Genomic DNA, 27702 nt, shown 5'->3' with positions numbered 1-27702 from the left:
CCCAGAGGCATCATCAATCGGCTTCAGTTAACAGCAGTAGCGAAGGAATCGCTCGATCGGGTTCAGTTAACAGCCATTGATCGATCGCTCGGGTTCAGTAACGCGTAGCCTGCAGTGCAATCACTCGGGTCCAGTTAGAGCCCAACGCCTCGCTCGGGTTCAGTTAGAGCCAACGCCTTGCACACATGCACGTAGAGAAACGCGCATCGCTCGGCCCCCGACCTCCCACCGTAACCGGGAACTCCCCGAAATTTTCCTCGCCCTCGCTTCTACCACGGTTTTCTCCATCATGGACGGCCCAAATAATGTCATGCAGCTGCGTCTCCGGCCCACCCAGGACGAAAAGCCCATTTTCTGTCATGATTTTTTGTCATAGAAGTAGGAGCCCACCACATCTATGATGATACCGGGTTTTGTCACAATTATCGTCATATGTATGACAGGAAAAAAATTCGTTCGACCCAAAATGTCACGGATGTGTCTTTTTTTTGTAGTGCCTTCTCCCAATTTTAAGTCTTGGCAGATTTTAGCAACTTAGCACAAGTCAAGCAATCAACCTACACATGCAATTCTAAGAGTGTAGCAGGGGAAAGTAAAACATTGCATATGAAGGTAAAGGGAAGGGTTTGGAGAAGGCGAACGCAATGTAGACACGGAGATTTTTGGCATGGTTCCGATAGGTGGTGCTATCGTACATCCACGTTGATGGAGACTTCAACCCACGAAGGGTAACAGTTGCGCGAGTCCGTGGAGGGCTCCACCCACGAAGGGTCCACGAAGAAGCAACCTTGTCTATCCCACCATGGTCATCGCCCACGAAGGACTTGCCTCACTTGGTTAGTCTTCACGAAGTAGGCGATCTCCTTGCCCTTACAAACTCATTGGTTCAACTCCACAATATTGACGGAGGCTCCCAAGTTACACCTAACCAATCTAGGAGACACCACTCTCCAAAAGGTAATAGATGGTGTGTTGATGATGAACTCCTTGCTCTTGTGCTTCAAATGATAGTCTCCCCAACACTCAACTCTCTCTCATAGATTTGGCTATGGTGGAAAGATGATTTGAGTGGAAAGCAACTTGGGGAAGGCTAGAGATCAAGATTCTTGTGGCTGGATTGGAATGTCTTGGTCTCAACACATGAGTAGGTGGTTCTCTTTCAGAAAATGAGTAATGGAAGTGCAGGCACGTTCTGATGGCTCTCTCACAAATGGAGAAGGGGGTGGAGGGGTATATATAGCCTCCACACAAAATCCAACCATTACACACATTTGACCCAACTCGGTCATACCGAATAGAAGAACTCGGTGAGACTGATTTAGTTCAAAATGTGAACATTAGGAATCTCGGTGGGACCAATGAGATCAACTCAGTGGGACCGATGTGCTAGGGCTAGGGCAAAACCTCATCTTGGTGAGACCGATCGCATAAACTCGGAGAGATCGATTTCAGCGATGAGCAAACAGAGACTTGGTTAAGCAAACTCGGTGGGACCGATCGCTCCTTTCGGTGAGACTGAAACATTACAAAAGGGAAACAGAGAGTTTGCAATGCGAACTCGTGGGACCGATCGCTCATTTCGGTGAGACCGAAACGTTACGAAGGGAAACAAAGAGTTTGCAAAGCCATCTCGGTGAGACCGAGAGCCCTATCGGTGAGACCGAATTGATTAGGGTTTATGGTTGTGGCTATGTCAAATGAACTCGGTGGCGCCGGATAGATCAAATCAATGGGGGCGAGTTTGACTTTAGGTTTTGGAAATGAGAAAGTGGTTGAGGGTTTTGGAGCAATACCACTAAGCACTTTGAGCAAGTAGACCATTAAGCAACACCTCATCCCCTTTTAATAGTATTGGCTTTCCTATGGACTCAATGTGATCTTGGATCACTAAAATGAAAATGAAGAGTCTTGAGCCTTTGCCAATCTTTGTCCTTAGCACTTTGAAGGGTCCACATCTCTAGTCCGTGCCATGCCAATCACTGAACTTTCTAAAATATTTAACTTGAATGGATATTAGTTCAATGAGCTATATGTTGTTATGAATTATCAAAACCACCCGGGGATTAGTTGCACTTTCAAATCACAACAGATAAAAACCCATGAAAACCATATCGATAATACCATGAAGATCCACAATAAGATGAAATGGATGATTCAAATAGTCTGGATCTCCAGATGAGATTTAGTAAAGTTACAATTTTTCCCCCAATTTGAATTCCTCTTACAACAATGAAAGTGATGGTGGTAATGATTATGGATATGAAAGGACCAAAACTAAGATGATCTCTGAAGGTTCTTCAGATCGTCTCTTCTCTTGTTGTGGATGGTGTGGCGGCGGCTAGGATTCTCTTATATTCTCGGGCCCTTCATGAAAGTTTCTTGTATAAACGTGGTGGGGCTGATGGCAGTCCATACGACCGCTCATGCGATCGCTTGTGGTCGTATGGAACACCGACTATTACTCTGGTGCGTCTGTTGACTTCAGTTTCTTCAGGAAAGTTGCTCCATTTGGCTTGATTTGCTGCAATCCTCCTTAAATTCCTTCCATAGCTGATATTTTCTACCAAACATTGAGAAAGTGGTTTTTCTTCTCTTTCGAGGGATTAGCTTTAGAAATATCCGAAGAGTAATAAGAATTCCAGTGAAACCAAGCAAAAAACACTACTAAAACATCACAAATTCTTAAGCCATTACGTTGCCCCTAAGGCAATAAGGCACTTGAACAATGACAGATGTCGGGGATTGCCTACCAAGCTGTGTGGTAGCGTAGAAGTATGGAGCCTTGTAATGCTCCGGTCAGGGCGGCATTTGCATGGTCAGTGATGGGAGCGGGGCCCTATGTCCTAGACTCTCCCCTGCACCATGTTTGTCACCTGCATGTCCACCACCATGGACACCACCCTACGCCAGTCGCCTGCATGTACACCACCTTCGCATCTGCCGGCCTTCTACTCCTTGATCGTCGCCGCCTTTGCCTTCGCTTTGAGGTGGCGATTTTTTCGTGTCTCCTAGTTGATCTTCCAGGTGAGCATGATCGTCGGATCCTCCTCCATCATCGTCTCCGACACCTTCTCATATGTGTCCATCTACTAGTGGCAGCGAAAAAGGGCTGGAATTGGGCGGGAGTGGCGAGAGCGAACAGGAGAGTGGGGGATTTTGTCAAGGAAATAGTGTGTCCAGTTATAAAAGTGCGGGCTCCTACTTGCTTTTGGGTGGGCCTGGGGTGTCGGAGTCCTACGTGGTTGGTGTCCGGACTCCCGCAAAGCCCCCTAATTTGGTTCTGGTTTGCGAGAAAACGATGGTCTGGACTGCTCCATGGATCGATGGGGGTCGCTGTTGGATGGCCTGTGGGGTCCGGACAACTTCGTCCGAAGGGATATGGGCTGTTTGATGGTCGGCGTAGTAGTGCCCTAATGTATTATCTAAAACCTGCAAAAAATTACTCCTTTTGGTCAGGCTCCTATGAACAAGCTGCAGAGGTTGAGATCCACAAAAAAGGCGGAACAAAAAGGTTGTGTTTTCCTTTGGGGGCTTCGTCTCGGAGCTCGACATCGGCAAGCGGGGCCAGTGGTTGGCTGCGGTTGCAGTGTCCAACCTTTTGTGGCGCCGATGATGGTGGAGCGATATCGGTGATGCGACAATGGTTGAGGTAGTCAACTCTTCTACTGCATGTTCGCGAGATTGCCTCAGTTTTTTGCTATTGTGAAGTCGAAGTTGAGGCGACGGAGCCCTGGTGTATGATGACTGGCTGCAGGTGGCCCATTCGGCGATCTTCTGTGGCACCAGTCATGCCTGGTATTGTCCTTCGTAGTTCTACATCAGAGTCGGAGTTGCACTGTTTGGTCACAGGTGGCCGAGTTTGGCATGGATCTTCATACAACTTCACTCGACCTATACAGAGTGGGTTGAGTCGAAGTTGTTTGCTCATGATTTAGGGATGGCGATGACACCTCTAAGGGAGGAGTGATGACGATGACACCTACGTGCTACGCCAACGAGGCCCTCTTTGAAGTGGTGTGCGTGGGTTGTCTTGTGTGTACCACTCAGCGGTTGTGATGGTTTTCGTCTTATTTTTCATAATAAACCGGCAATCTGGTTTTCCCTAATTAATCGAGCAACTCTTTTCTTCTTCATAAATGCAGGAATCCTGCCATTTCGAAAAAAATACCATGATCCTTTCGCCCCATTATCGCCCCATCTTCAACCACGGCATCTCTACCCCAAAAAAATCTAGTTTAAAACTCTATGCTTTTTACCTCTTGAATTTGTGTTGTTTTCTGGGTCCAACTCCTAACTCAGTAAAATTAAAGCTATCTTTAGGTTGCGAACTCTTTCTACACATCACGTGGTGATGGATGGGTAGGAGGGGTAGCCTGAGTTGGAAAGCACAACGGTCTCAAAAGGAAGAATAAAAGAAGGAGAAGACTAGAGCTTTGGGATCAAATATTGTATGAAACCACGGCCAGCTCTGGGATTTCAAAAGCCTAGTCCAAACTCCACCAATGGGCCCACCAGAAAAAAAACGTGAGAGAAAGCCAGAAAAGGAGAAAACGTTTCTTCTTCCGTGCGTGGCTGTAACCCGGGCTGTCTGTGTGGTAGATCATAGATGGGCCTCTGTTTTCTCTATGTCTGATACTCTGCCCTACGTAATGCGTACCAGCATGGGTCCCTATTTTGGTCGTGATGGAAATATGCCTAAAGGCAATAATAAAATGGTTATTATTATATTTCCTTAATCATGATAAAGGTTTATTATTCATGCTAGAATTGTATTGATCGAAAACTTAAATACATGTGTGGATACATAAACAAATATCGCGTCCCTAGTGAGCCTCTACTAGACTAGCTCATTGATTAAAGATGGTTAAGGTTTCCTAACCATAGACATGTGTTGTCATTTGATAACAGGATCACATCATTAGGAGAATGATGTGATGGACAAGATCCATCTGTTAGCTTAGCATATGATCGTTCAGTTTATTGCTACTGCTTTCTTAATGTCAAATACATATTCCTTCGACCATGAGATCATGCAACTCTCGGATACCGGAGGAATAGCTTGTGTGCTATCAAACGTCACAACATAAATGGGTTATTACAAAGATGCTCTATAGGTATCTCCGAAGGTGTTTGTTGAGTTGTCATGGATCGAGATTGGGATTTGTCACTCCGAGTATCAGAGAGGTATCTCTGGGCCCTCTCGGTAATACACATCATAATAAGCTTGCAAGCAAAGTGAATAAGGAGTTAGTTACAAGATGATGTATTACGGAACGAGTAAAGAGAATTGCCGGTAACGAGATTGAACTAGGTATGAAAATACCGACGATCGAATCTCGGCAAGTAACATACCGATAGACAAAGGGAATTACGTATGTTGTCATAATGGTTCGACCGATAAAGATCTTTGTAGAATATGTAGGAGCCAATATGGGCATCTAGGTTCCACTATTGGTTATTGACTGGATAGGTGTCTCGGTCATGTCTACATAGTTCTCGAACCCGTAGGGTCCGCACGCTTAATGTTCGTTGACGATATAGTGTTATATGAGTTATATCTTTTGGTGACAGAATGTTGTTCGGAGTCTCGGATGAGATCACGGACATGACGAGGAGTCTCGAAATGGTCGAGAGGTAAAGATTGATATATAGGACGATGGTATTTGGACACCGAAAGTGTTACGGGACGTACCGGGAAGGAATCGGGTCATTGGAAGGGGTTTCGCCCCCCCCCCCCCGGCAACATATGGGCCTTATGGGCCAAAGGAGGGGACAGGCCAGCCCACAAGGGGGCTGGTGCGCCCCTCCCATGGCTAGCCAGCCCTAAGGGGAAGGAAAGGGGAGGGGTGGCCCCTCCTGCCTTTCCCTCCTCAGGAGAGAAAGGGGGGGGGGCACTCCTCCTTCCTTCCTCCCGTGCTCCAAATAAGGAAAAGGCGGTGCGTCTTGGGAGAGACCCCAAGTAGGATTCCTCCTACTTGGGCGCCCCCCTTGGCTGCTCCTCCCTCCCTCCCACCTATATATATGTGGGAGGGGGCGCCTAGCACACAACAGACAATTGCTTAGCCGTGTGTGGCGCCCGCCTCCACCGTTTACACCCCTGGTCATATTTTCGTAGTGCTTAGGCGAAGCCCTGCGGAGATCACTTCACCATCACCGTCACCACGCCATCGTGATGTCGGAACTCATGCGCTACCTCGTCGTCTTGCTGGATCAAGAAGGCACGGACGTCAACGAGCTGAACGTGTGTTGAACGCGGAGGTGTCGTACGTTCGGTACTCGATTGGTTGGATCGGGAAGAAAGTTCAACTACATCAACCGCGTTGTGAAACGCTTCCGCTTACGGTCTACGAGGGTACGTAGACACACCCTTCCCCCTCGTTGCTACGCATCTACATGGATAGATCATTGCGTGTGCGTAGAATTTTTTTTGTTTTCCATGCAAGGTTCCCCAACAGGTCGGGCCCAGGCCGCCGCCCCTCTTGCCCTAGGCTAGAGCCGGCCCTGTATGAAACTAAATAAAGAAATGTGAGCGTATGCGAAATAAGGATAAGGATATGGACGGAAAAGAGGAAGTTGCGATAGGTGTTGGCTACTTAGCAAGAGAAAAACCGGAATGAAAAAAAAGAATACCAGTAAATAACCAATCCGCGCTCGGAGCGGCGTGACACAATGCTCCATACTTTGTCAAACCTTTTATGCCAATATTTAAAATTAGGGGAATAATGTGCTACCTAATCTAAACATTGTATTACTTCTTTGGGACCGCCTATACATTAGGTACTTGGAAAAAATGTTGCATCAACCATTTTTCTTCGGGATCGCCTGATCTTCATCCAACGACCCAAAACAGATCAAGCACTGTTGATCTTCAACCTCCTCTCCTTCTTCCTCACGTAGCTGTCGGCCTACACAAACCTAACCGCCAGCCTTCGCACCTGCCCTCCCCTCATCCTCCCCCACCGCCATGCCGGCCGTCGCCCCGACCATCCCTCTAAGCCCCGCACTATCGGTGACAACTTCGGTGACCGCCTACACCCCTACCCCTAAAATAGACAACGAGGTTGCCGCTTTCCTCTAAGATATATAAGAGGCTGCTGCTTTCCCCTAAGATGGATAGTGGGGCTGCTTCTTCTCCGGCGAAGTTGCTCCTTCCTCGAGACGAAGTCCGGACTCCCCAAAAGAGTGACTGACGCATGAAAGAAAGTTCAGGCGCATGAGAAATAGCAAAAATGTACTCCTTTTGGTCAAGCTTCTATGAACAACAGATTAAAAAAAAGCTTCCATGAACAAGCCGCAGAGGTTGAGATCCACAAAAAAGGGAGAACAAAAAAGGTATGGTTGGGTTGCGGCTTTCTCTCTTTCTCATCCCACCCGTTCGTTCCCGATCCAACATTCCGCCACATCACAAGTTCAGAGCCGAGCTTCAATGTGGCTTACCAACAAAACCAACCATCGACCTCAAACCTTCATGGTACAGATTCTCGCCATCAGCCATCAGCCATCACACACCCTCCTCGCTGCAGTCCCCTCCCTTCCTCATAAACCCACCCGGACTGCTCATGCCTCCCCCTCCCACCGCCTCCCCCTCCTCGTCCTGGACGGGGACCTAGTCCAATCCAATCCAATCCAATCATCTGCTGGTGCTGCGGTTCCTCCCCCTCTCCGATCGCCGGCCGCCTCCCCCGACCCGCGCCTGCGCTTCGCTCCGAGGACAGGTGACGGTTAATTCGTGCCCTCCTCTCGATTACCGCGGCATTGCGGGTTGTGTTTCCTTTAACCTCGATTATTTCGCCCTTCCGTGCCGCAGGATCCGCACAAATCTCGTCGCGATCTTGGTGAGCGTGGCTCATTATCCCAGAGAATTAACCCTTATTCCTGTTAACTTAACAGTATTTATTTAATAATTAGTAAAAGCCGCACCTTGATGCTACGGAAGGGGGAGGACGAGAGAGGGGAGGGGGCGGGAGGGATTGTTAGGGTTTGCCCCCGATAGCGAAACCCCTGACCGGAGACGCCAAAATGTTGTGATCTGGTTAGGAGGGATATATATCTGTAACGGCTTTATGCTATTTTCTTGTCTTGTTGTAGAAGAATCAGTAGTGAACTGATGGGGGTCTGTAGTTTTTCCCCTTCTGGTTATGGCTAGGAGATCTAGCCTTCACTGTAAGGAGTGGGGTTGCCTAGTTGCCTCGTCATGATATCTTGCACAAAGAGGGAGAATAGCGTGGTAGCATAATGCCTCTGTCCATAGATTTTGGGAGTGAGAAATTTGTGTCTATGGGTGTCAGTTTTAGGGAGCACAGCTGGATCACAGAAATTCGAACGGACGTGCGTTGTGGTCCTCCACAAGTGTGGAAAGTATTCAGTTCACAAATAATATGATATTTCAAGAAGCGAGCGCTGCTACGTTGGCAAGGAGTGGTGTTGGCCAGCTCATCCACAGCGCTTGAACCCAGGCGATCACTACTCTGAATTTCTACAGTACCCAGACAAGTTCCAAAGAAAATTAAAAATAGAAGCACAATGCTTCAAAACAAGGGAAGGTCCTGATTTTCTGAGTACGCCATGTGCCTTTCCCTTGGTAGCTATAGTAACTATCTTGTATCCGGTGTTTGGTTGTGATATCAGTTCATAGGCTTTGCAATTTAAATAAATCATATGCTTGCTGTCCACACAACAACTGTCTCTAGACTGGCGTTCTTGTTTTTGCTCAATGGAAACAGTATTGATTTTTTATAATATTTTTGATGTATCAGGATTCAAGATGGGGCATCATTCAGATGATGAGTACTCAGTAGCCGGTGATAAGCCGGAAGTAGAGTTCATGGATTTTCAGAATGACAACACTCTTCAGGACTATCAATCTGATGATGGTCCCGTGGTTGTTACGGCTCCTTTCCCTTTTGTGAATGGAAAGCCTAAATCTGTCCTTGTTGGAGAAACATCTGCAGACGCCATTTGCATAGAGAATACCTCTTGTGAGCCTGTAGATTTATGGAGTGTGAGAATATTCTCTTCAAATCCAGAAGATAGTTATGTCTTGTCAATGATGAGACCACCGTTGAATGATTCCGTTGAAGCGGCAAAGAAGGCTTTTCTTGGTTTGACTTCTGTGGAAGATCGTACACTTCAGCCTGGACAAACCCTAACCATTTGGCTGTCCTGTATGCCAAAAGACATTGGTTTGCATACATCAATCGTGCATGTTGATATTGGGGATGAGAAGATTGAGCGTGTGGCTTTTCTGTTGGCCGATGATAATGTTTCGATGGCCTTATCTTCTGATAAACCTTATTCCAGGAGACAAGGCTCTCAAAGGAAGCAATTTGAGTGTAATACATTTGTGCCAGGTAGCCGGCCAATTCGGCAGCACACTCAAGGATTCAAGTATAAGCTACCTCAGTATGCAATACCTGTAGAAATCCGTGAGCTCATTGAATGTAAACAGAGACCCGATGTCCTATCTGAAGAGCTGAGCATGATAAACTATGCAAAGTTCTTTAGCACTCTTTTAGTCATGGAAGAACTTAATTTGGAGGTATTTCAGCACCTCTAATACTCTGAAATGTTAAGCTTTTATCTTTGTTTTGTTTGCTAACTTAAGAGGCCCACTTGCAGGAGGAAATGAGATCATACGACATGGAGCGTGTCTCAATGAGAAGGAGGGGTAATGATTATTTGTCGCTTGAGGTCCCTGGTTTGGCAGAAAAAAGGCCTTCACTAGTTCATGGAGACTATATAATTGCCAGACATGCTGGGAGTGATGCCAGACCTTATCAGGTAGTGTACTTTCTATGGCATTCAAAAATCTCTTGGGCATTCTTAAAATATAAATGATTCAATCTCAAATGATGCCAGTGAATAATGATTTGTTGATATCTTATTCAGGGCTACATTCACAAGGTTGAAGCTGATGAGATATTTTTGAGGTTTGATGATCAGTTTCACCACGCTCACCATGACAGGAATAAGTATGATGTTAGCTTCACATATAATAGATTGAACATGAGAAGGCAATATAGGTCTGTCCATGATGCAGAACTTATTGGACCTGACATTCTATTCCCCTCCCTATCACGGTATAGAAGTGTGAAGAAGGTGCCATTTAAACCTCTGAACCCAAACATAAACACTGAGCAAGCTGATGCAGTTGGGATGATACTTGGCTGCCGAGGGGTTACACCATACGTGATTTATGGACCTCCAGGAACTGGCAAGACCATGACCCTTGTCGAGGCGATTTTGCAGCTTTATAAATCCAATAGGAGGGCAAATGTTCTCATATGTGCTGCTTCCAATAGTGCTGCTGACCATGTATTGGAAAAACTGCTGAGTTCTAGCTACCCGATCCGCCCAAGTGATATCTTTAGGCTAAATGCTCCTAGTCGTCAGTATGAGGATGTTAATCCTGATTTCATACGGTTCTGCTTCTTTGAAGATATGGTGTTCAAGTGCCCTCCAATGCGAGCATTAATGCGCTACAAGATAGTTATATCAACCTACATGAGTTCATCAACCCTACAGGCTGAGGGTATTCGCCCGGGGCATTTCACACACATTTTCTTGGATGAGGCCGGTCAATCTTCTGAACCAGAGGCAATGGTTCCCTTGGCAGCTTTGTGTGGAAGAGACACAGTGGTTGTGTTAGCAGGAGATCCTATGCAATTAGGGCCGGTGGTTTTTTGTAAGCAGGCGGATCAGGATGGTTTGGGCAAATCTTATCTGCAAAGGCTGCTCGGTGAATTTGAGCAGTACCATTCAGGGGATCCTAACTACGTGACGAAGCTATTGAGGAACTATCGTTGCCATCCAGCAATCCTAGAGCTACCGTCACAGCTTTTCTACGAGGGTGAACTTATCCCCTGTAAGGGAGATGAAGTGCCATCTGTTTACGATTGCATTGGCCTTCCCAATAAGTCATTCCCTGTTCTGTTTGTTGGAATCCAGGGATGCGATGAGAGAGAAGGCAACAATCCATCATGGTTCAACAGAATCGAAGTTAGTAAAGTAGTAAATATCATCAGGACTCTGACAAGGAATGGCGATGTCAGTGAGGCTGATATTGGTGTCATTACTCCATATCGTCAACAAGTTAACAAGATAAAGAAGGCCCTAGAGACGTTTGAAATGCCCGACCTAAGAGTGGGAAGTGTCGAGCAATTCCAGGGCCAAGAAAGGGAAGTGATCATCATCTCGACAGTCAGGTCAACCGTTAAGCACAACGAGTTTGACAGATTCTTCAACCTGGGATTCCTGAGCAACTACAGAAGGTTCAATGTTGCAATTACTCGTGCCAAGTCGTTGCTAATTGTCGTGGGAAACCCTCACATCATCACTAAGGTGTGTTGTTGCTGTATCACTCTAGCTATTCTTTTTTGTACAGGCTCTGCTTTCATATCATGCTCCTATTCTGTTTCTGGCGAAACTAACAAGCGTTACTACTGCAGGATCGACACTGGGATAAGCTCCTGAGGTACTGCGCAGACAATGGTTCTTATCAAGGATGTCCACTCCCCCCACCAGAAGAAGAGGTCAGATACTCGGGATATGGCGACACCCGAGACCAGCCTGCTGGTGATGGTTGGGGGTACAACCAAGAGGAGCTAGCAAACCACATCCACAATCAAGACCCGTCTGACAGTGGCTTCAGACACGACAATGGCCGGTCCTCAACCGCACACGAAGCTGAATGGCCTGAGGTGAAGCCAGACGGGGACTACCATTCGTATCCCGACGCAGGAGCAGAACCTCAGGAGGAGACACAGCAGAAGCAGCAGCACGTCGAGGAAGGGGCTACTACCGGACAGGACGGCGTGCAGGCTGGCCGGTGGTCAGCCAACGATGTCGACGACGGTGCGGTCCAAGACGCATATGTGCAGAAGTACACGTTTCCTCCCGGTTGGGGTGACGTCTCAAGCATCCCCGCGACAGGCTGGGAGTGACCGACCGACCAGATTTCTTCTTTTCTTTTCCGTCGGGGCCATTGCTGTTGGTAGAATAAGACGGGGATCGGCCTTGCGGAGCTAACTTACGGGGGCATCCTGAACTCACCCTCGTCGGATGCTAATTCTGAATGTCTCTAGTGTTTGTTTGCTGCGTCACGTTGTTTTGTTAGGCCGTCGTGAACTGGATGTTTGTTGACTGGGGGATGGGTGGACGTGCTAAATACCATCCCTGTTTGTTGAATAGAAATATGAATGCAGTCGTCTTCTCATCTGCTGGCTGCTGTTCCTTCAGATGATGTGTTTATTCATCAGGTGTTAGGGCCTTAGGGGTGTCTCATACTTGAAATCTACTGCACGAAGCGTGCATGAAATGAACACAAGTTGTGCTATATTTGTGTTTCTACCGAGCAAGTGGATTTCCTTTTCCGGCCATGTGAGCTTTCCAGTCTCGGCTCATGCATAGTGTGGGGTGGGTTTGCAATTTTTACAAGTTACAACAACAGTGAACCGGAGGAGGACAAGACATGCGCATGTGGCTTTCATGTGAGAGAATAGTACAGCCAGCGGCAATGAGTACCCGGCAGAACTTGGGCTGGCTTCTGGGCTCCGATGGAGGAGTGGCAACAACCACCTGTGAAGAATCATTAAGCTAGTAGCAGTTGATTTGATCATTTGTATTGCATTCTTCGGACAAACTCTTAATGGCATGTTTATATCTTGAAACAACAGTATTTGCCTCTTTTTTGAACTACTACCAGAACAGTATTTGCCTTGTTCAAACTCATAATGGAAGAGGGCTCTGATAGCTCACAAGGGCATGCCCTACAACACAAGTAAGGTGGGGGTCACTGGCATTGGCATCTCTTTCTCCAGTTCCTCATCGTCTTTCCATCCATCGTTGCTTCTCCAGTCCAGTTCCTTGCACAATCATATCTGCCGGCTGCCCAAATACGGTGTTGTTACGCTTGAATACGACGCGCGGTTTGATCGATCAAAGATGCCACGCGCCAATGGACAGCATGAAACCCTAAGCCGATGCGAACTGTTGTAGTACATCATGAAGCACCTTGTTATCCCTTCTGCATGAGAAAAACGAACCAGGTTTTGTTCTGTGTGCGCTGCGCTGCAATGTATACCTCCTCATCACCTCACAATCATATATAGTTTTTACTTCTTCATTCATTCATGGTACAAGTACAATTGCCTTTCGATATTCCAGGACAGCAGGCTGGCAGCGGTGTTAAGTGTGCTGAGAGATCATCAAACTGGCACCTGGTGATCTCAAGTTCTTTCCCACTCATTGATCGACCCAGCTGTGCAAGCAGGCACCAACAATAAGTAGCACCAACCTTTGCAGCTAATAACTCTGCAAGTACACAAGCCCATCTGTGAATTCATATACATACATACACTTGAGTTGAGACTACCTGATGCAAAGCAGTGGCACTTGTGCAGCTATTAGGTCACGCATAAGTGCGCTGTCCAAGCAGGATCCCCGGTGCTAATTGTGTGCAACTCCTGGCACGGATGGTAGGGCCCTGCCTGCCTGCATTAGTGTCACAAGGATGCAGGTGAGTTCATGCAGGTTCAGGTCAAGATGCCCCTACACTGAACTGATGATCAGTTAACAAGGTGTGGGTGTTGTTAACTCATCGTGGAAGATGACGGGCGGGCCATGCGACGGAATCGACCGCGGAACGACCGATCCGACAAGGCCAGTTGTGCCGTACCATGAGCAGCGACTGAAATCTAGCAGAAAGGATGAGCAGAATTTCGCAGGGTGGTCCTAGATCCATGGACAGCGAGCAAGTTTTTTTTTTTTGAGAATCACCGGGGGAGGAGTCTCTCCACCTGAATATATTACTCAAAGTGGCCATTATGCCAGAGAGTGATCCGGTTTATAAGGGAAACCAGATCGAAAACCTAAACAATTTGAACCCGTTTATAAGGAAAACCGGGCCGAAAACCGTACAAGTAACAAGGTTACAAGAAGATGAGAAGAGTAGGGCGCCCACCAAAGGCAGGACATAGCTAGCAGACTAACAAGACCAACACCATAAAAGACACAAGTAGTTGTGGGGTGATGTCGAGGGACACAATACCAAGACTTTGCAAGGAACCTAACGCACCGCACTGGCGTGCATACCGAACCCACGGCGCAACACAGGAGCACCACAGTCAACGTGTGCCACGCACGAACCTTGACTACGAGCTTCGCCAGTGAAGTTCGGGACGATTAGCAAGTTGGGGAGGCTACTTGCGCGTCATTGAGCAAAGATGACCGAGGCAACACCAAGAGCACGAAGCTCGCAGCAACACAACGGCAACCATGAGAGGGTCTTGAGCTTGCACAGCAAGAGGGACGACACAAAGGCACCGCCGCCGAACCCCTACAGAACACCACCAAGGACATGCATACGGGGTAGAGATGGCTGCTCCACAGCACGGAGGAGTACTGTTGCCAGACCCCGACACGCACCACCGTTACCCCAAACCAGTCACACCACCACCAACAACAACAACCCCACTGCTTGCAGCTAACCAACAAAACAACCTAGCCAACTTCTCGATGATACCTTCAAGAAGGGGTGCGACGCACGGTTGCGCCTCCATCATCGGTTCCAGGTAGTCCTGGAAGCAGAGTTTCCTCCGAAGTCGAGCAAAGGGTGGTGAAATCAACATTTTGACGACGCCTCCAGGAAGGGTAGTGGCGCCCACGGGCATCACCGTCGTCGGCTCTGAACAGAGCATGGCTTTCGCCGAGTTGAGCATTCACACACCCTGTGAACAGATTATTCAGGGCACACCGCACCACCGCCCGCGCCTCATGGCAGCACCAGCAGCCACAGGATGCACTGGGCGCCATGAGCGCCCCACCAAGCACCGCCACCGGCAGCAACCTACATCTCCCAGCCACGCACCGCCATGCAGCCAGCAGCCAGCCGCCACCACGCCACCGGACGGAGACACCTCCACGCATGTAGCTCATCGGCAGGAGTAGAGTCCTTGCCAACCCAGCGGCCGAGGACGGCAGATCTGGACAGCGCCGGACCTGGACGCCCCAACTACGCAGCCAGACGAGCACCAGGCCAGCACCGTCGTGCGCCGCTCCACCACGACTACCCTTCCGACGCCGCCGCGGCCGGCGCCCAGATCGCACGCACCTAACCACACCTGCCGCCCGCCACCACCGGCTGACCCCACCTCGCGCCCCAGCCAACACCGGCCGGATCTGGGAAGGGAGCCCCAGATCCGCCCCTGCCCCTGACCAGTCAGCGCCCGAGCAAGCAGCGACGAGCTGCTGCACACAGGGGGGCGGGACTGGCTGGCAGGGACACCGGGACGACGCCGACAAGCGCCACCTCCGCCCGCCTCCGAGGCCGCCCTCCCGATCCAATCTGACGCATCTCGTGGCCCCTCCTCTGACGAAATGGAGGACGCGCGGAGCAGGAGAAGCGCCTCGCCGCCACCTTCCCCGGAGCGCGCGCGGCCTTTGCCGGCGGCCTCCTCAGGTGGCGGCGAGACTGGGTGTGAGGGAGGGAGGGGAGCGGCGGCGTGACAGGGGTGTTCAAGCTTTATGGAGCACGCAGGGAACAAGAATCGCGGAGATCGATCTCCCTGATGATCCTGTCTCTTCCTCCTCATTTTGCGGTCAAGAGGTTCTCGTACAATATTTACCAAAAAAAAAGCATTGAGGGTAAAAGTTTATCGTAGCAAGTAAAGTAAACAATCAGAAACTTTTACCGAGGTGTTTGTTGGTCAGGAGATGAAAAATGTCAGTGTACTGTTCATTAGGAGCTATACATCCCAGAGACAGAGAGAGCACATTATGCTGCATGCTGCACACTGTGAGGCTGCAGGAATTTTCCCATAAGTGAGCTGATTAGCAATGCTGTTCAGATGCCAAATCAAGACAAATTAGGCCAATGGCACAGTGCCACAGAGAAGTAGGCCTCTCTAATTAAGCATGCAGCTCCGAGCCAAGCCCCCCGGCCATAAATACACACGGAGCGCGCGTGCGTCCTCGGTGTCACACTTGCTCTCTGCCTTGCTCCCACACCACCACCACCATTGCACGCTGGCCTTGAGCTCGGTCGATCGAACTATCCTTCACTTGCAGTGGAGCTCGCGGTTGAGCGATGGAGCCGGTGGAGTCGGCCAAGTGCGAGTGCTGCGAGCTGCGGGAGGACTGCACCCGGGGGTACATCGTGGGCGTGAAGGCCGACTTCGGCGGGCGGTGGCTGTGCGGGCTCTGCTCCGAGGCGGTGAGGGAGGAGGGCAGGAAGCGCGGGATGGAGGCGGCGCTGCAGGACCACATGGCCTTCTGCGCCGGCTGGTGCCGCGGCAAGGACCTCCGGGTCGCCGACGGCATGCGCCAGATGCTGCTCCGCCGCCGCCGGCCCATCTCCATCTCCAAGTGAAGCCAAGCGAAGCGACCCACCATTCATGGCGCGCGATGGATGCACCGCGCCGGCGACGAATGGGTCCAGCCTGGCCGGCGGTGACGACAAGCGCCGTTGCAAACAAGATCGATGTAATAATTAGCCAAGGGTTCATATGTACGCAGTAGTAATACGGAGCATGTATGTATGTAATGTGTAGTAATAATCTTAGCTAGTAGCTAGGTTGAAGCTGCATTGCATCGTTGGCAGGTAGCTGATGCTAATGCTAGCTTTGCTCAAGCCCCGGCTGTACAAAAGGGGCCCAATAACATGAGAGTGTTAGGAATTAATTAGTAGATTAATTAGCACATGCTAATTAATGAATAGTCATTAGAGAAGGGGTGTGTTCAACCTCGAACAGTCATGTCCCTTCTCTCTTTCTATTGCCAATAGACACATGTTCTGAAGGGATGCCTCCGAACAGACACCTTTTTTCCCACCTCTTCCAGATGTATATATACTTGAGAATCAATGGAAACCAGGACTGATTGTCCTTTCGCTTTCAATCTCGTTTTACTCTAACACGTTATCAGCCACGTTGCTCTCCTTCGAGCGAATGGGCGCCAAAGAAAACCGCTCGTCGCCGGCGCAGCCTAGGTTTCGTCCTCTCCGTTCGCGACCTCGTCGTCGGCGAGGGGTCCTCAAGGCGTCCCGCGCCACGAGTGCAGAGGAGACATCGGCCCCGACGCACTCCTCTCGAGACGGCACCGCGCCCGCCTGCGCCATGGCTAGCAGCGCCAGGCCGTGGCCGCCCTGCGCTAGGGCTCGCCCGGCCCCCGGCCGGCCGTGGCCGCGCCAAGCCGTGGCCGGGACCGCCCGTCCGATCCCGCGCCAGGCTGTGGCCGGTCTCGCAAGGCCGTGGCTGCGCTCGCCCTAGCCCGCCCGCGCCATGCCATGGTCGTGCTCCCGCGCGCCGCCCAGCGCCCGGGCGCGCTCGCGCCGCCGCCGCGTTACTGGGCCCCCTGCGTGCCCGTGGCCGTCCGGCCTCGACTGGCTGCCGCTCGGCCGCACAAATGGCTTCTCGCGGCTCTGAGACAGTAGCTGCTACCCATGGTGGAGCAGCCAACGGTGCCCTCCGCGGCTTCCGGCTCCGAGTGCGGCGAGGCGGCGAGGTCCCCAGCCTGGGCAGATGCTGCCCCGCCGACGCACGCTGAACTTTTTCCCTCGTACAGGGAAAATCCCCACCAGGGGAATGGATTGATGATTCCTATCCCCCGTACGGGAGAAAGGAAGAGCAATCTTATCTCTTCGCAGTTTGCACTTTAGTCCTTGCGGCTTTACCTATTTTTGAATAGGCCAAAACTTGTATTAATTGTGATTTTGCAGTTAATTCTAGTAGTGATTTTATTCCTGTTTTAGACCGTTAAATCTGGTACATATATTTTAGTATCATTTTCTGTTGAATATCAATATATTCCAGATACTAAATTGATATTTCCACATTTGACATGTGTCGAGATTAATTACATCTATTATTTGCAATTGAGATTTTTTTATCTCTTGCAAAGATAAATTCAGTACCTCTGCAGTATTGTTTCTCCGTTGAGTACGAGGTATTCTGAAATATTTCTATGATGTATCTATTTCCATGTTAACCACATGTCAAGATTAATACGTCTATTTGCAATTGAGATTTTCAATTTCTTGCGAATACATATGCAAAATTTAAGGTGATTTTTTCAAACTGACGCTTGGGATCACAAGGTAGTCATATGGACCTACTACCTACGTAGATTATTGATGACTACTGATAAAGCCTACATTTTATCGTTTCGACATTATGATTGCTTTACAAAGTGCTCTCCCACACATTTTTCTAAGTCATGACATAAGGCATTTGAAGTATGAGTATCTACGGATTTCACCGGATTATACTCCTTTAAAGCTGCTAGATCTACTCCCAATTTTCCCTTTGGAGATTATCTACAAAGTGTCATGCTTAACAATTTGAAGTTCACACTAATGATTTCAAGCCAACTTCTTGAAATTTTCATTAATTTTGCAAAGTTCATTACAACATCAACCATGATGGTCCTTAATTTATCATCCATAAATTAATTATCTCTGGTTTACCCATACAAGTAACCGATGGCTAAAGAATTTGAGGCACTCGTCCTTAATGGCCACAACTACGCTATGTGGGTCGTGGACATCAAGATCCGTCTTGTCCTGTGGGATAACGCGAGCAATCCCAAGATACCAAGGACCCCAAGGGAAAAGGTTTGCATCCAACTTCAACCTTCACCCACACATTGCAAATGGAACTGGTTGTTCGCACGATGTTCCACTTGGACCGAGCAACACCATGACTCTCGATCAGCCAGAGGACCTTGCTCACACGGAGAATATGTTGGTTGAGTATACCTAAATCAATATGTTTGGAGACTTTAGTTAGTCTCTCAATCTCCTTAATGATCTATTTATCTATGTCCATTTCTGATGTTGTAATAAGAACATAAGTATTGTTGTCATCATATATTTGAATCAGCACTTTGGTACAATACATTTGTATGTATTCTCTATATATCTGACAATGATTTTCATATTGAGAATCTTCAAGTCTATATATAGATTTCTACGGGAGTCAATTCGATGAAAAATGATATGTGCCTTGTGGACATATGCACCACAAACTCTATACTCAGGGAAGTCCAATGTTTCCACTCTCATTGAGAGAAAGGAGATATTTTAAAATCGCTAGACGAGATGAGGTATTTGTTGGCTCAACTCGAGTCATATTTACTATCCCTATGGATACTCGAGTCAGATCAAGGATGCATTATCGTGTCTGGGTTCAACTCGTATCCTACTAAACTATAGAGATATCCGTCAGAATAGTTTTCGTAGCGAAACTTATGAGGACAACAAAGAGAAATATCTTATCTTTACCATATGAAACAGATATGGCAAACACATTATCTATGCATCATCATGATTGCACGACACATACTACAAAACCCGTAGCACATGTTGCGTACAAGATAGTTTTCTAGAATGTCTTTTACATGACAAACTTGGCATGCTCACCTTGGTCATCCAGACATTGGGTTGAAATAGAATCTATCAGCAATTCCATTGGTTTATGATTATTATGATTCTAAATTCTAATCATTTTTGGATTTTATGTGCACTACATGTGAATCAAGGAATCTAATTTTAAGGCTCGCGCACCTTAAAGTCTACACTGAACCACTTAGTCTCCTTGAACACATCAAGTCAAGGTAAAGTGGCTCTTCCTAACCATTGACTAGACTATTCAGGTATTCGATGGTTCTAAAAGACACATCTATACGATGGTCTCAAGTGTGCTTTATCCACATGAAACCATTGGCTCATTATCCTGAACATCAATTACAATCAAAATTGAATGGACAACGTTGTAGAATTCTCCTTGCGTGCCTTCACTATGGCCCTAGGATTGAAGTTTAGCACTTTGTCCTATATGTCTAGACTCAAAATGGTTTAGTAGAATCCGTTGTCCAAAGAATTAAGTCATTCCATGATCTTAACCTCATAATTGCAACTTACCAACTTTACGTTGGAGTCATGCAGTTTTACACGCTCATGACCAAACTGCATAATGTCATTCCCCTTTATCTTTGATACGTGGAAATCTACCAAGTATTTCTCATCTGCGGTAATTCGGTTGAATACCGATATCACCACCCCGACATACATCATTGGCCTCTCAACATATATTTGGGTTCTATGTGAGGAATAACTGTATAACCGTCAATACCTCAAGCCCCTCACATGGGTAGTTATTCAAGGTCAGTATGTTGATTCAATAAGGAATATTTCCAGGCATTAGGGGGAGATTTCAAGTACCATACAGAATACCAGGAAATTAGTGGAATGCTCAACACATTTCTGCCTCAAGTCCACGTACTCAAAGATCTGAACCATGCGTTCAAAATATTTGCAACACATTGCAAATAACCTGTCAGATTCATTTGCTGAAAATAAAGGTGTCACATAATCCTACAATCCTGCAAAAATATGCGCGAAAGAGTGGAGGTACCAACAAAACCACTCAACTCCCCGTTCACAGTAACATGGGGAGAAGTATGGCAATAGTACATTAGGATTCGGCTTCTCGCAAGCAAGGATACCGAGGCCTCTAAATCAGTAAATGCAAGTCAACTTCACATTGACAGACACCTAATGGGTAGTATACACCCAGTGGACGGGCAACCTCCACCAACCCAGGTCATAGTGCACACAATGACCGGGACATCGGGATACCCGACTCAACCGCATTGGAAATCGCGAACAGTCACCATGGGTAACGATATTTTCATCAACTCTATGTTGATATATAGATTCTGGAGAAACATATAACCGGAAGTCTACAATTGTCGACATACATTTCTCAACTAGATTTAAAAAACCTTTCACATGATTCAGGTCCAAAGACCATGGCCATGGCAAAGTGTGAACAACACTCGGACTGAACTCGAGCAAAGGGTATAATATAGGTAGAAATAATTTTGCTCAATAAAGGGAAAGGTATTCACATAAGCAATACCTACACCAGTTTTCTTCTGAAAACAGAATTGGGAACAACGAGGTGGTGAAACATAGAGCAAGTCTTGTAGCACAAGGGTTCACGCAGATACCCAACTTTTCTCCAGAGGTGAAATCTCATTCCGATAACTTATATCATTGGCAGTACAAAATCATCTATTTATGCAGTTGATAGATGTAGTGATAACATATCCATGTTGATCACTAGATTTAGACATAGATGGTTCCCAATGGAATCTCACTTCTGAATCAAAATGCAAAACGCAACATACACTTTGTAAAAACAAGTAAGTGACCATATGACTTATTGTTGTCGGTACATTTTGGTACATCCGACATAGTGAGTTCCTTATACACAAGGATTACTCCTACAATGATGATTACCCATGCATGTCTGTCATACACAGGGATTACTCCTGCAATGACGAAGCACATGATCATATTAATGGCGGGTTTTGAGATGAAGGATTGGGTAAAACCTCGAGCACCTTCACTCATACATTATGGTACACTATGTTGTCTATATCCAAAATATATTGGAGAAATTCATTGTGGACAAATCTTATACATCCATAACTCACATGGCTTCATTCTCTAGACATAGAGAAAGATCCATTAAAACCATGAGTTGATGGGAATGAGATATTGGGACACAAAGTTCCATATCCTTGTGCCATTGGACCCACCAAACACAATTGGTTGGGAGTCAAGAATATCTTTTGATATCTCCAAGGCATCAAACATTTTGTCCGAGTCTTTCAGTTTCAGAGAAATCTAGACACCAATATCATTGGATCCATTGATCAGATCCCTACCATGCTAGACCATAGACAAGCTTTGTGTTCCAGCTAGGTGTGGTAGCCATCCCATGAAGGTCTTCGAAACAGACCTCGTGGCTACATCCACCAACCATTATCTCAAAGATAATGTTGCTTGTGTTGTCTAGATGCAAACAGGTTACATAGTAAGCAATATCACTATATTGCTCATCTTGCAAATCAAGTCACGTGACAATCTCATTGATTTGTCTATGAAGTCTCTACCAACTTGAACATTTCAGAAAGATGTTCATGGAATTGGTATTCGACGACTTCAGGATTTGCAAGTATCAGGGGGAGTATCTTCCCGAATTACTCCTATTCAAAGCACCATATATACTCTTTTTCCCTTTATGAGTTTACTTTTACAGGTTCTCATCAAGGTTTTTAATGAGGTAATATCAACATGAGATCATATGTCATACTTTCTGTTTTCTCCACTGGAGTTTTTAGGAAAGTATACACGGCATATTTATTGTCCTCTAAACTCTATGGATTTTCTCATATCGAGTTAAAAGAGACAATTATTATGATATGTCATATCATTTTCTCCTTATATTTTCCCACTGGGTTTTAAAGGAGTTTTCAATGATATATCAGATCGCACTCTTTTCCCTTATGAGCTTTCCCTCAAAGTTTCTCATAAAAGGTTTTAACGAGGCGACATATGCAATACTTTCTATTTTTCCCCACTGGGGTTTTTAAAGGAAAGTATACAAAGCATATTTATTTTTCTCCAAACTCACCAATGAGTTTTCTCCTTTCTCAAAGGTTTTCTCATATGAGTTATCAAGGAGACAATAATTATTATATGTTGCACTTCTTCTCCTTATTATTTTTTCCATTGGGTTTAAAGGAGTTTTAGCAACATATCTGCTCTATTCTCCTCATATTTTTCCCACAGGGTTTTTGGAGGAGACTCTCAAGATTATACGGAAGATTTCTCAAGATGAAAGATCTATGTACAAGAAGTTTTCAATGATGAAACATTCAAGGAGCGGTGTTGTACAAGGGGGAGTGTTAGGAATTAATTAGTAGATTAATTAGCACATGCTAATTAATGAATAGTCATTAGAAAAGGGGTGTGTCCAACCCCGAACAGTCATGTCCCTTCTCTCTTTCTATTGCCAATAGGCACATGTTCTGGAGGGATGCCTCCGAACAGACACCTCTTTTTCCCACCTCTTTCAGATGTATATATACTTGAGAATCAATGGAAACCAGGACTGATTGTCCTTTCGCTTTCAATCTCGTTTTACTCTAACAGAGAGGATGCCTGCCGTCGATTACGTGCTGTCGACTCGCCATTATTTGCGTGTCGTTGTCCATCATCAGGTCCCTTACCTCTCCATCTTCCATCATTAGGTATCCGTCGACTAGTCGATTTGCCATTACGTACGTCTCACGCTACGCTAATGACCCAAGTTGTGTCTGATTAACAATACCATGACGACTAATGATTGAAAGAAGATTGTATGGATGCTCAATTATGGGGAGAAACTCCGACTGGTTAAGCCACTATTTACCGGTTTGCCCATTTTCTTCGTGTGTTCCTTCCAGCTGCCTAAATCTGTGTGAGATCAGATAAACAAATACCTCAAGCATTGCTTCAGGAGAAAATATGGCATGGAAGATAAACTGATAAAGGCACTGCTTTGATTGCATGGGATAAAGTTTGTTTGGGTAAAAAAGATGGAGGATTGGGGTGTTGAATATTGGGACTCGCAACAAGGCATTGTTGTTGAAACACACACTTGCACAAGTTCTTCAGTCATTATGATTTACCATGGGTTAATCTTGTGTGGCACACTTATGATGAGCCTAGACCACCTCAGGGCAGGATGGTTGGGTCTTTCTGGTGGAAGAGCATCCGCAAATCACTCCCCAATTCAAGGCTGTTGCTCGTTGTAAGATTGGGCAAGGACACACTATTCTCCTGTGGTCAGATAAGTGGAATGACAGATCTTGCATTGAGCTATTCCCTGACCTGTAGTCGTTTGCAATCAGTGATACAACTTCCATCAAATAGGTTGTTCTCTCCTCAAATCTGGAGGCTCTGCCACTGTTCGGCCCAATCATAGTCAAAGAATTCTTTCATAGACCACTTTCATTGCGAGCCTTCAATCAGTTTGAGTAGCTGCAAGATTTGCTCCAGCAAATTTAAACTGAATAAAAGGACAGTCGAACGCTAAGAGTCTTCTTCAGAGGAAATCATTCTGGCTCCCTCATATCTTTGTGCCCTTTCCAACTCTCAATGCCTTTTCTGAGACTATCTTTTTGCTTTAAGGTGTTGGGATTCAATCGTGAATAACAGAAGGAGGAGCACCTCAAACATCAATCCAAGCCGTCTCTGCTGGAAAGCTCTTCTCAAACAGGATCCAAGATCATGAGCTACAGGATCAAAGACAGCAAGTTTCAAAAACTTCAAGACTGGATTGATAGTGATATTACATCTATCATGATTCCTAAACAAGGAATAGGTTGACACACACACACACACACACACGTCTCTGTTTCTCTTTTTTTTTTAAATAACAATACCATCGCAAAGCACCTGATAATAGAGATATGCTTCGCAATCCAAAACCAGCTGACTAATTGAATGCTTAATGCCTTAAGTCTCAGTCAGAGAACACAAGCATCACACCAGGCGAGTACATTAAAAACAGGTCAAATCACACACATAACTTAATTCAGGTCAAAGAAGTTAACAACAAACTAGATTATAAAACATACTGATCTTCACAAATGGTCGACAACACGACGTTCACCAGAGAATTTAACACCGACATAAAGGTCGTCTTGCATTTATGCGCTCAAACAAGCGAAGCTAACAAAGAAAGCAGCAACATCTGCTTAGAAGGTGGAACACCACTAGGTCCAAGGTTTAAACAGTACCAGAAACAGCTAGCCAAGCAGGTATTACATAAAATGAAACAGTCTAGCATAAGCTGCGCTGCTCTTTAACTAAAAAGGAAACAAGCAACTAGATTTATTGCAAACTCGGCTGAGCACCCCAGGTTTGTGCGCCATGAAGTGCACTGGATAAGCCAACCTGCAGCACCACAGCACAAGAATCACTTTAATATTAGCCACAGAAATCAACAGATGTAATAAGATTAAAGAAGCAGCACACAAAAAATTACCGTATTATGGTTTGTCCGCTCGCAGGTCTCTGAAATGGAATCTTGCATCCTTTATCAAACATGCCAACGGAACTCAAACCCTCCACATGTTCCATGGACATGAACATGAACGAGGATCTACACAAGGTGCCACTGGATGGAACTTTAGATTATATGCATGGAATGAAGATTGGATGGCAGGGGAGGGGATCTGACATGCTACATATGCAACAAACTAAGGTGGGAGGGGAGATGTGCAGATAAAAGTCAGTTGACAGATGAGGGAGAAAGGGCATCGAAGGGGGGCTTCTTGAACCTCCACTGGCTTCTTCATTCCAAAAAATACAGAAGAGCCAGCGAGGAGAGATCCTTGTGTTCTTTGCAGAGCACCAGGGAAGTCGGTGTGAGAGGAGTGTCAAGATGGCGAGGCAGAATGTATGTATCAGAAGAATATAATATGCAGACATCCTACAGAATATAAGATGGGAACAGATGCTGGAGCGTAAACTCTAGTTATCTAACAGTAGAACAGAACTTATTACCCTACCCCTGCCTGCTGCAGTTTCCTACTAGCTAGGATCACGCAGACTACCAACCACTAATGGATCACTGACCATGGATGGGAATGAAGATCTAACACCTAAAGAAAGTTGGAACCCTATAGGTGAACACAAGCTACAAGGTGACTCTGAAACTGCTGTGCTCTCTCCACCCCAACAGTCTCCACCACCACCACATCCTTCACGGCAGCTTCCCGCGAGTCATGATGTGCTTGCTAACACACCTAACAGTACTCCTGTTGATGCAGAATCTAGGTGGAAGGCTGCTATTCTAAGTTACTTTATACAAAGTACCCAAGGTTAGTTGCTGATGACCTATGTACACGGTGATGCCCCCATCATTCAGTCCTCGGTGATTTCCAAATTAAGGATCCTCCTCAGATTCTCCGTGGCAATGGCAGTATCATTGTCACCGAAGAAGCCAAGTCCTGAGCCAGCAGTGGGTGTCGAAGGTGCAGACTTAGCATGCACAAGCACCTCCACATGCTCTGGCCTATCAGCAGGTGGCAACTCAAGCGATACACTGCGCTTCTGGTGGAGTGAGAACTTGGGAATAGGCAGCGAGCTGGGTGGCGGCGAGTTGGAGTATGCCGGGCCAGCCCAAAGCTCGGGACGGGAAGGAGGAGATCCTGATGGAGTTATAGGAATCGCCCTGCTGCGCTTTTTGCCATTGTGCAGCTGCTGCTTGGGCGTCTTGGGCTCCGGGGAGTAGGTCCGAGCCCGGGGGGCAGGCGGAGGTGGGGGTGGGGGCGGGGACGGCAGGATGCCGATGCTGATACTGGAGTGGAAGGCACGGCAGTTGAAGGCGTGGTAGCCACGCATGGGCTGAGGCGACGAGGTGTGCGGGGATGGCTTCCTCCGGCGACCAGAGTGGTGGTGGTGGTGGTGGTGGCTGCGCTGCTGCGAGATGACCAGAGTCTCCATGGCGCCAAGTCGTAAGTGGCAGATCGAACCAAGCCCTGGTGCCAGGCAAATGAAACGCACATCAGAACATCTGAACATGCCATTTTGATCACAGCACTATTGATCACAACACTAGCGGCACTGAAAACTTAACAAAAACATCGACTTTGATGGAAACAATCATGCGCAAAACTACGCTTTCACTGTGCAAAATCGCAAACCACAACATACATAGCAGATATTAGCAGAATCGTGGATCTACAGAGGACAGATGGATCGATACCTTCCGGATCTACACCCGACGAACAGATCGAAACCCACAGGAGCGTGAAGGGGTTCGCCCCTCCCTCTCAGATCGACTCCGCGCTTGTCTCCGCCGTCCCTAACCGCCGCCGCACGCGAGCGCACGCACGCTCCTGCATCCACGAACCCCATCGCGATCGATCAAACCAAACCGCCTAACAGAAATCCTGGGAACTACATACTCACGAGCACGGAGCAGCATTCCGCGACTCACCGATCAGACGAGCCACCGGCCGGCGGCGAGAGGGTCGAGGGGGATCGGCGGATGGACCCTCGCGAGGCGGCCGGGCGGACGGATCTGGCTGCCGCTGCTGGTGGAGGCGAGGCGAGATCTGTGTGCCTCGCGAGAGGGGATGGAGGGGGGCGATTGGGTGGGTGGGTGGGAGCGGAGGGGGTGGGGGTGGGGGGTCGAGTGGGGTGTGGAAGGGGAGGCAGCAACTGCTCTATGATGAGCTACGCCACGCCGGACTTGAAAGTCGGAACGGACGGCGCAAAGGCGGATTTGATAGCGGACGCCTCGGTTCCGAGGACGAGGAGCCCGTGCGCTGCTCCGCCCCGTGAATTGAAAGCTCTTCCACGTGTACTGGGGCCTGGGGGCCTCCCGGTCGTTGGATCTTGGGTCTGTGTGGATGGGCGGTGATGGGTCGTTGGATCTTGGGCCGGCGTGAAATTTTTACATATATATTTTGGATTAAGATTGGAATTGCGTATATCTCTACTATTAAAGGAGAATCAAACATCGTGATGGTTCGACCTTCACTCGTACATATAAACTGTCTTCGCACCTAAAAAAACGGACCGTCTTCCCACCCTTCCACACACGAAAAAAGGAAAAGGAAAAGAAAAATGGTAAAACAACCCACGTCCCCGTATCCCACCTCCCACTCCTTTCCCCCAAATCCCTCGCTCTCGATTCCTCATGGTACGTGCGCATCAGACGACATAGGATGTGGGTGAAACATGCCTTTTCGTTCAATTGATTTTTCTCTCAGCCCCAAATTATGTGTTGTCTTTGTGTTCCTTCTCTGCATGATGTCAAGTGACATGGCTGCTTCAACATGTAAGAGCATGGTCTTTTC

The 27702-nt window shown here is 47.3% G+C and overlaps 3 protein-coding genes across 4 annotated transcripts; 2 read left to right on the top strand and 1 right to left on the bottom strand.

Annotated features, from left to right (window-relative positions):
* The first annotated feature begins 7453 nt into the window (after nucleotides 1-7453).
* Nucleotides 7454-12236, top strand: LOC119291480 (probable RNA helicase SDE3). 2 transcript variants are annotated; one of them, XM_037570240.1, is made up of 6 exons: nucleotides 7564-7715; nucleotides 7808-7835; nucleotides 8757-9538; nucleotides 9619-9780; nucleotides 9889-11340; nucleotides 11448-12236. In XM_037570240.1, exons 3-6 carry the CDS (start codon nucleotides 8765-8767, stop codon nucleotides 11940-11942), a joined length of 2883 nt encoding a protein of 960 aa, XP_037426137.1. In that variant the 5' UTR covers nucleotides 7564-7715; nucleotides 7808-7835; nucleotides 8757-8764; the 3' UTR covers nucleotides 11943-12236. The 2 variants fall into 2 exon arrangements, with proteins under 2 accessions (XP_037426136.1, XP_037426137.1); XM_037570239.1 differs by lacking the exon at nucleotides 7808-7835 and having other exon boundaries at nucleotides 7454-7715.
* A 3777-nt stretch (nucleotides 12237-16013) lies between these two features.
* LOC119291481 lies at nucleotides 16014-16417 on the top strand. The gene has a single exon (XM_037570241.1). It carries the CDS (start codon nucleotides 16085-16087, stop codon nucleotides 16364-16366), a length of 282 nt encoding a protein of 93 aa, XP_037426138.1. The 5' UTR covers nucleotides 16014-16084; the 3' UTR covers nucleotides 16367-16417.
* Nucleotides 16418-24433: 8016 nt separating this feature from the next.
* LOC119291479 (extensin-like) lies at nucleotides 24434-27000 on the bottom strand. The gene is made up of 4 exons (XM_037570238.1): nucleotides 26838-27000; nucleotides 26604-26736; nucleotides 24879-26376; nucleotides 24434-24787 (listed from the first exon to the last, which is right to left on the bottom strand). The coding sequence occupies exon 3, from the start codon at nucleotides 26339-26341 to the stop codon at nucleotides 25760-25762; it is 582 nt and encodes a 193-aa protein (XP_037426135.1). The 5' UTR covers nucleotides 26342-26376; nucleotides 26604-26736; nucleotides 26838-27000; the 3' UTR covers nucleotides 24434-24787; nucleotides 24879-25759.
* Between the last annotated feature and the right edge of the window lie 702 nt (nucleotides 27001-27702).

This window comes from Triticum dicoccoides, chromosome 4B, assembly GCF_002162155.2.
Source record: "Triticum dicoccoides isolate Atlit2015 ecotype Zavitan chromosome 4B, WEW_v2.0, whole genome shotgun sequence".
Lineage (NCBI taxonomy): Eukaryota > Viridiplantae > Streptophyta > Magnoliopsida > Poales > Poaceae > Triticum > Triticum dicoccoides.
Note: the sequence above shows the minus strand (reverse complement) of the source record. Positions and strands in the feature narration are given on the sequence as shown.

What these genes read in the sequence shown, in the direction of transcription:
- LOC119291480 (XM_037570239.1), top strand. Translation starts at nt 7,469, where the DNA reads ATGGTACAGATTCTCGCCATCAGCCATCAGCCATCACACACCCTCCTC. An exon ending in GTGATGCCAGACCTTATCAG is followed by an intron (nt 9,781 to 9,888) that starts GTAGTGTACTTT and finishes TATCTTATTCAG; the next exon opens with GGCTACATTCACAAGGTTGA. An exon ending in ACCCTCACATCATCACTAAG is followed by an intron (nt 11,341 to 11,447) that starts GTGTGTTGTTGC and finishes TTACTACTGCAG; the next exon opens with GATCGACACTGGGATAAGCT.
- LOC119291481 (XM_037570241.1), top strand. Translation starts at nt 16,085, where the DNA reads ATGGAGCCGGTGGAGTCGGCCAAGTGCGAGTGCTGCGAGCTGCGGGAG.
- LOC119291479 (XM_037570238.1), bottom strand. Translation starts at nt 26,341, where the DNA reads ATGGAGACTCTGGTCATCTCGCAGCAGCGCAGCCACCACCACCACCAC.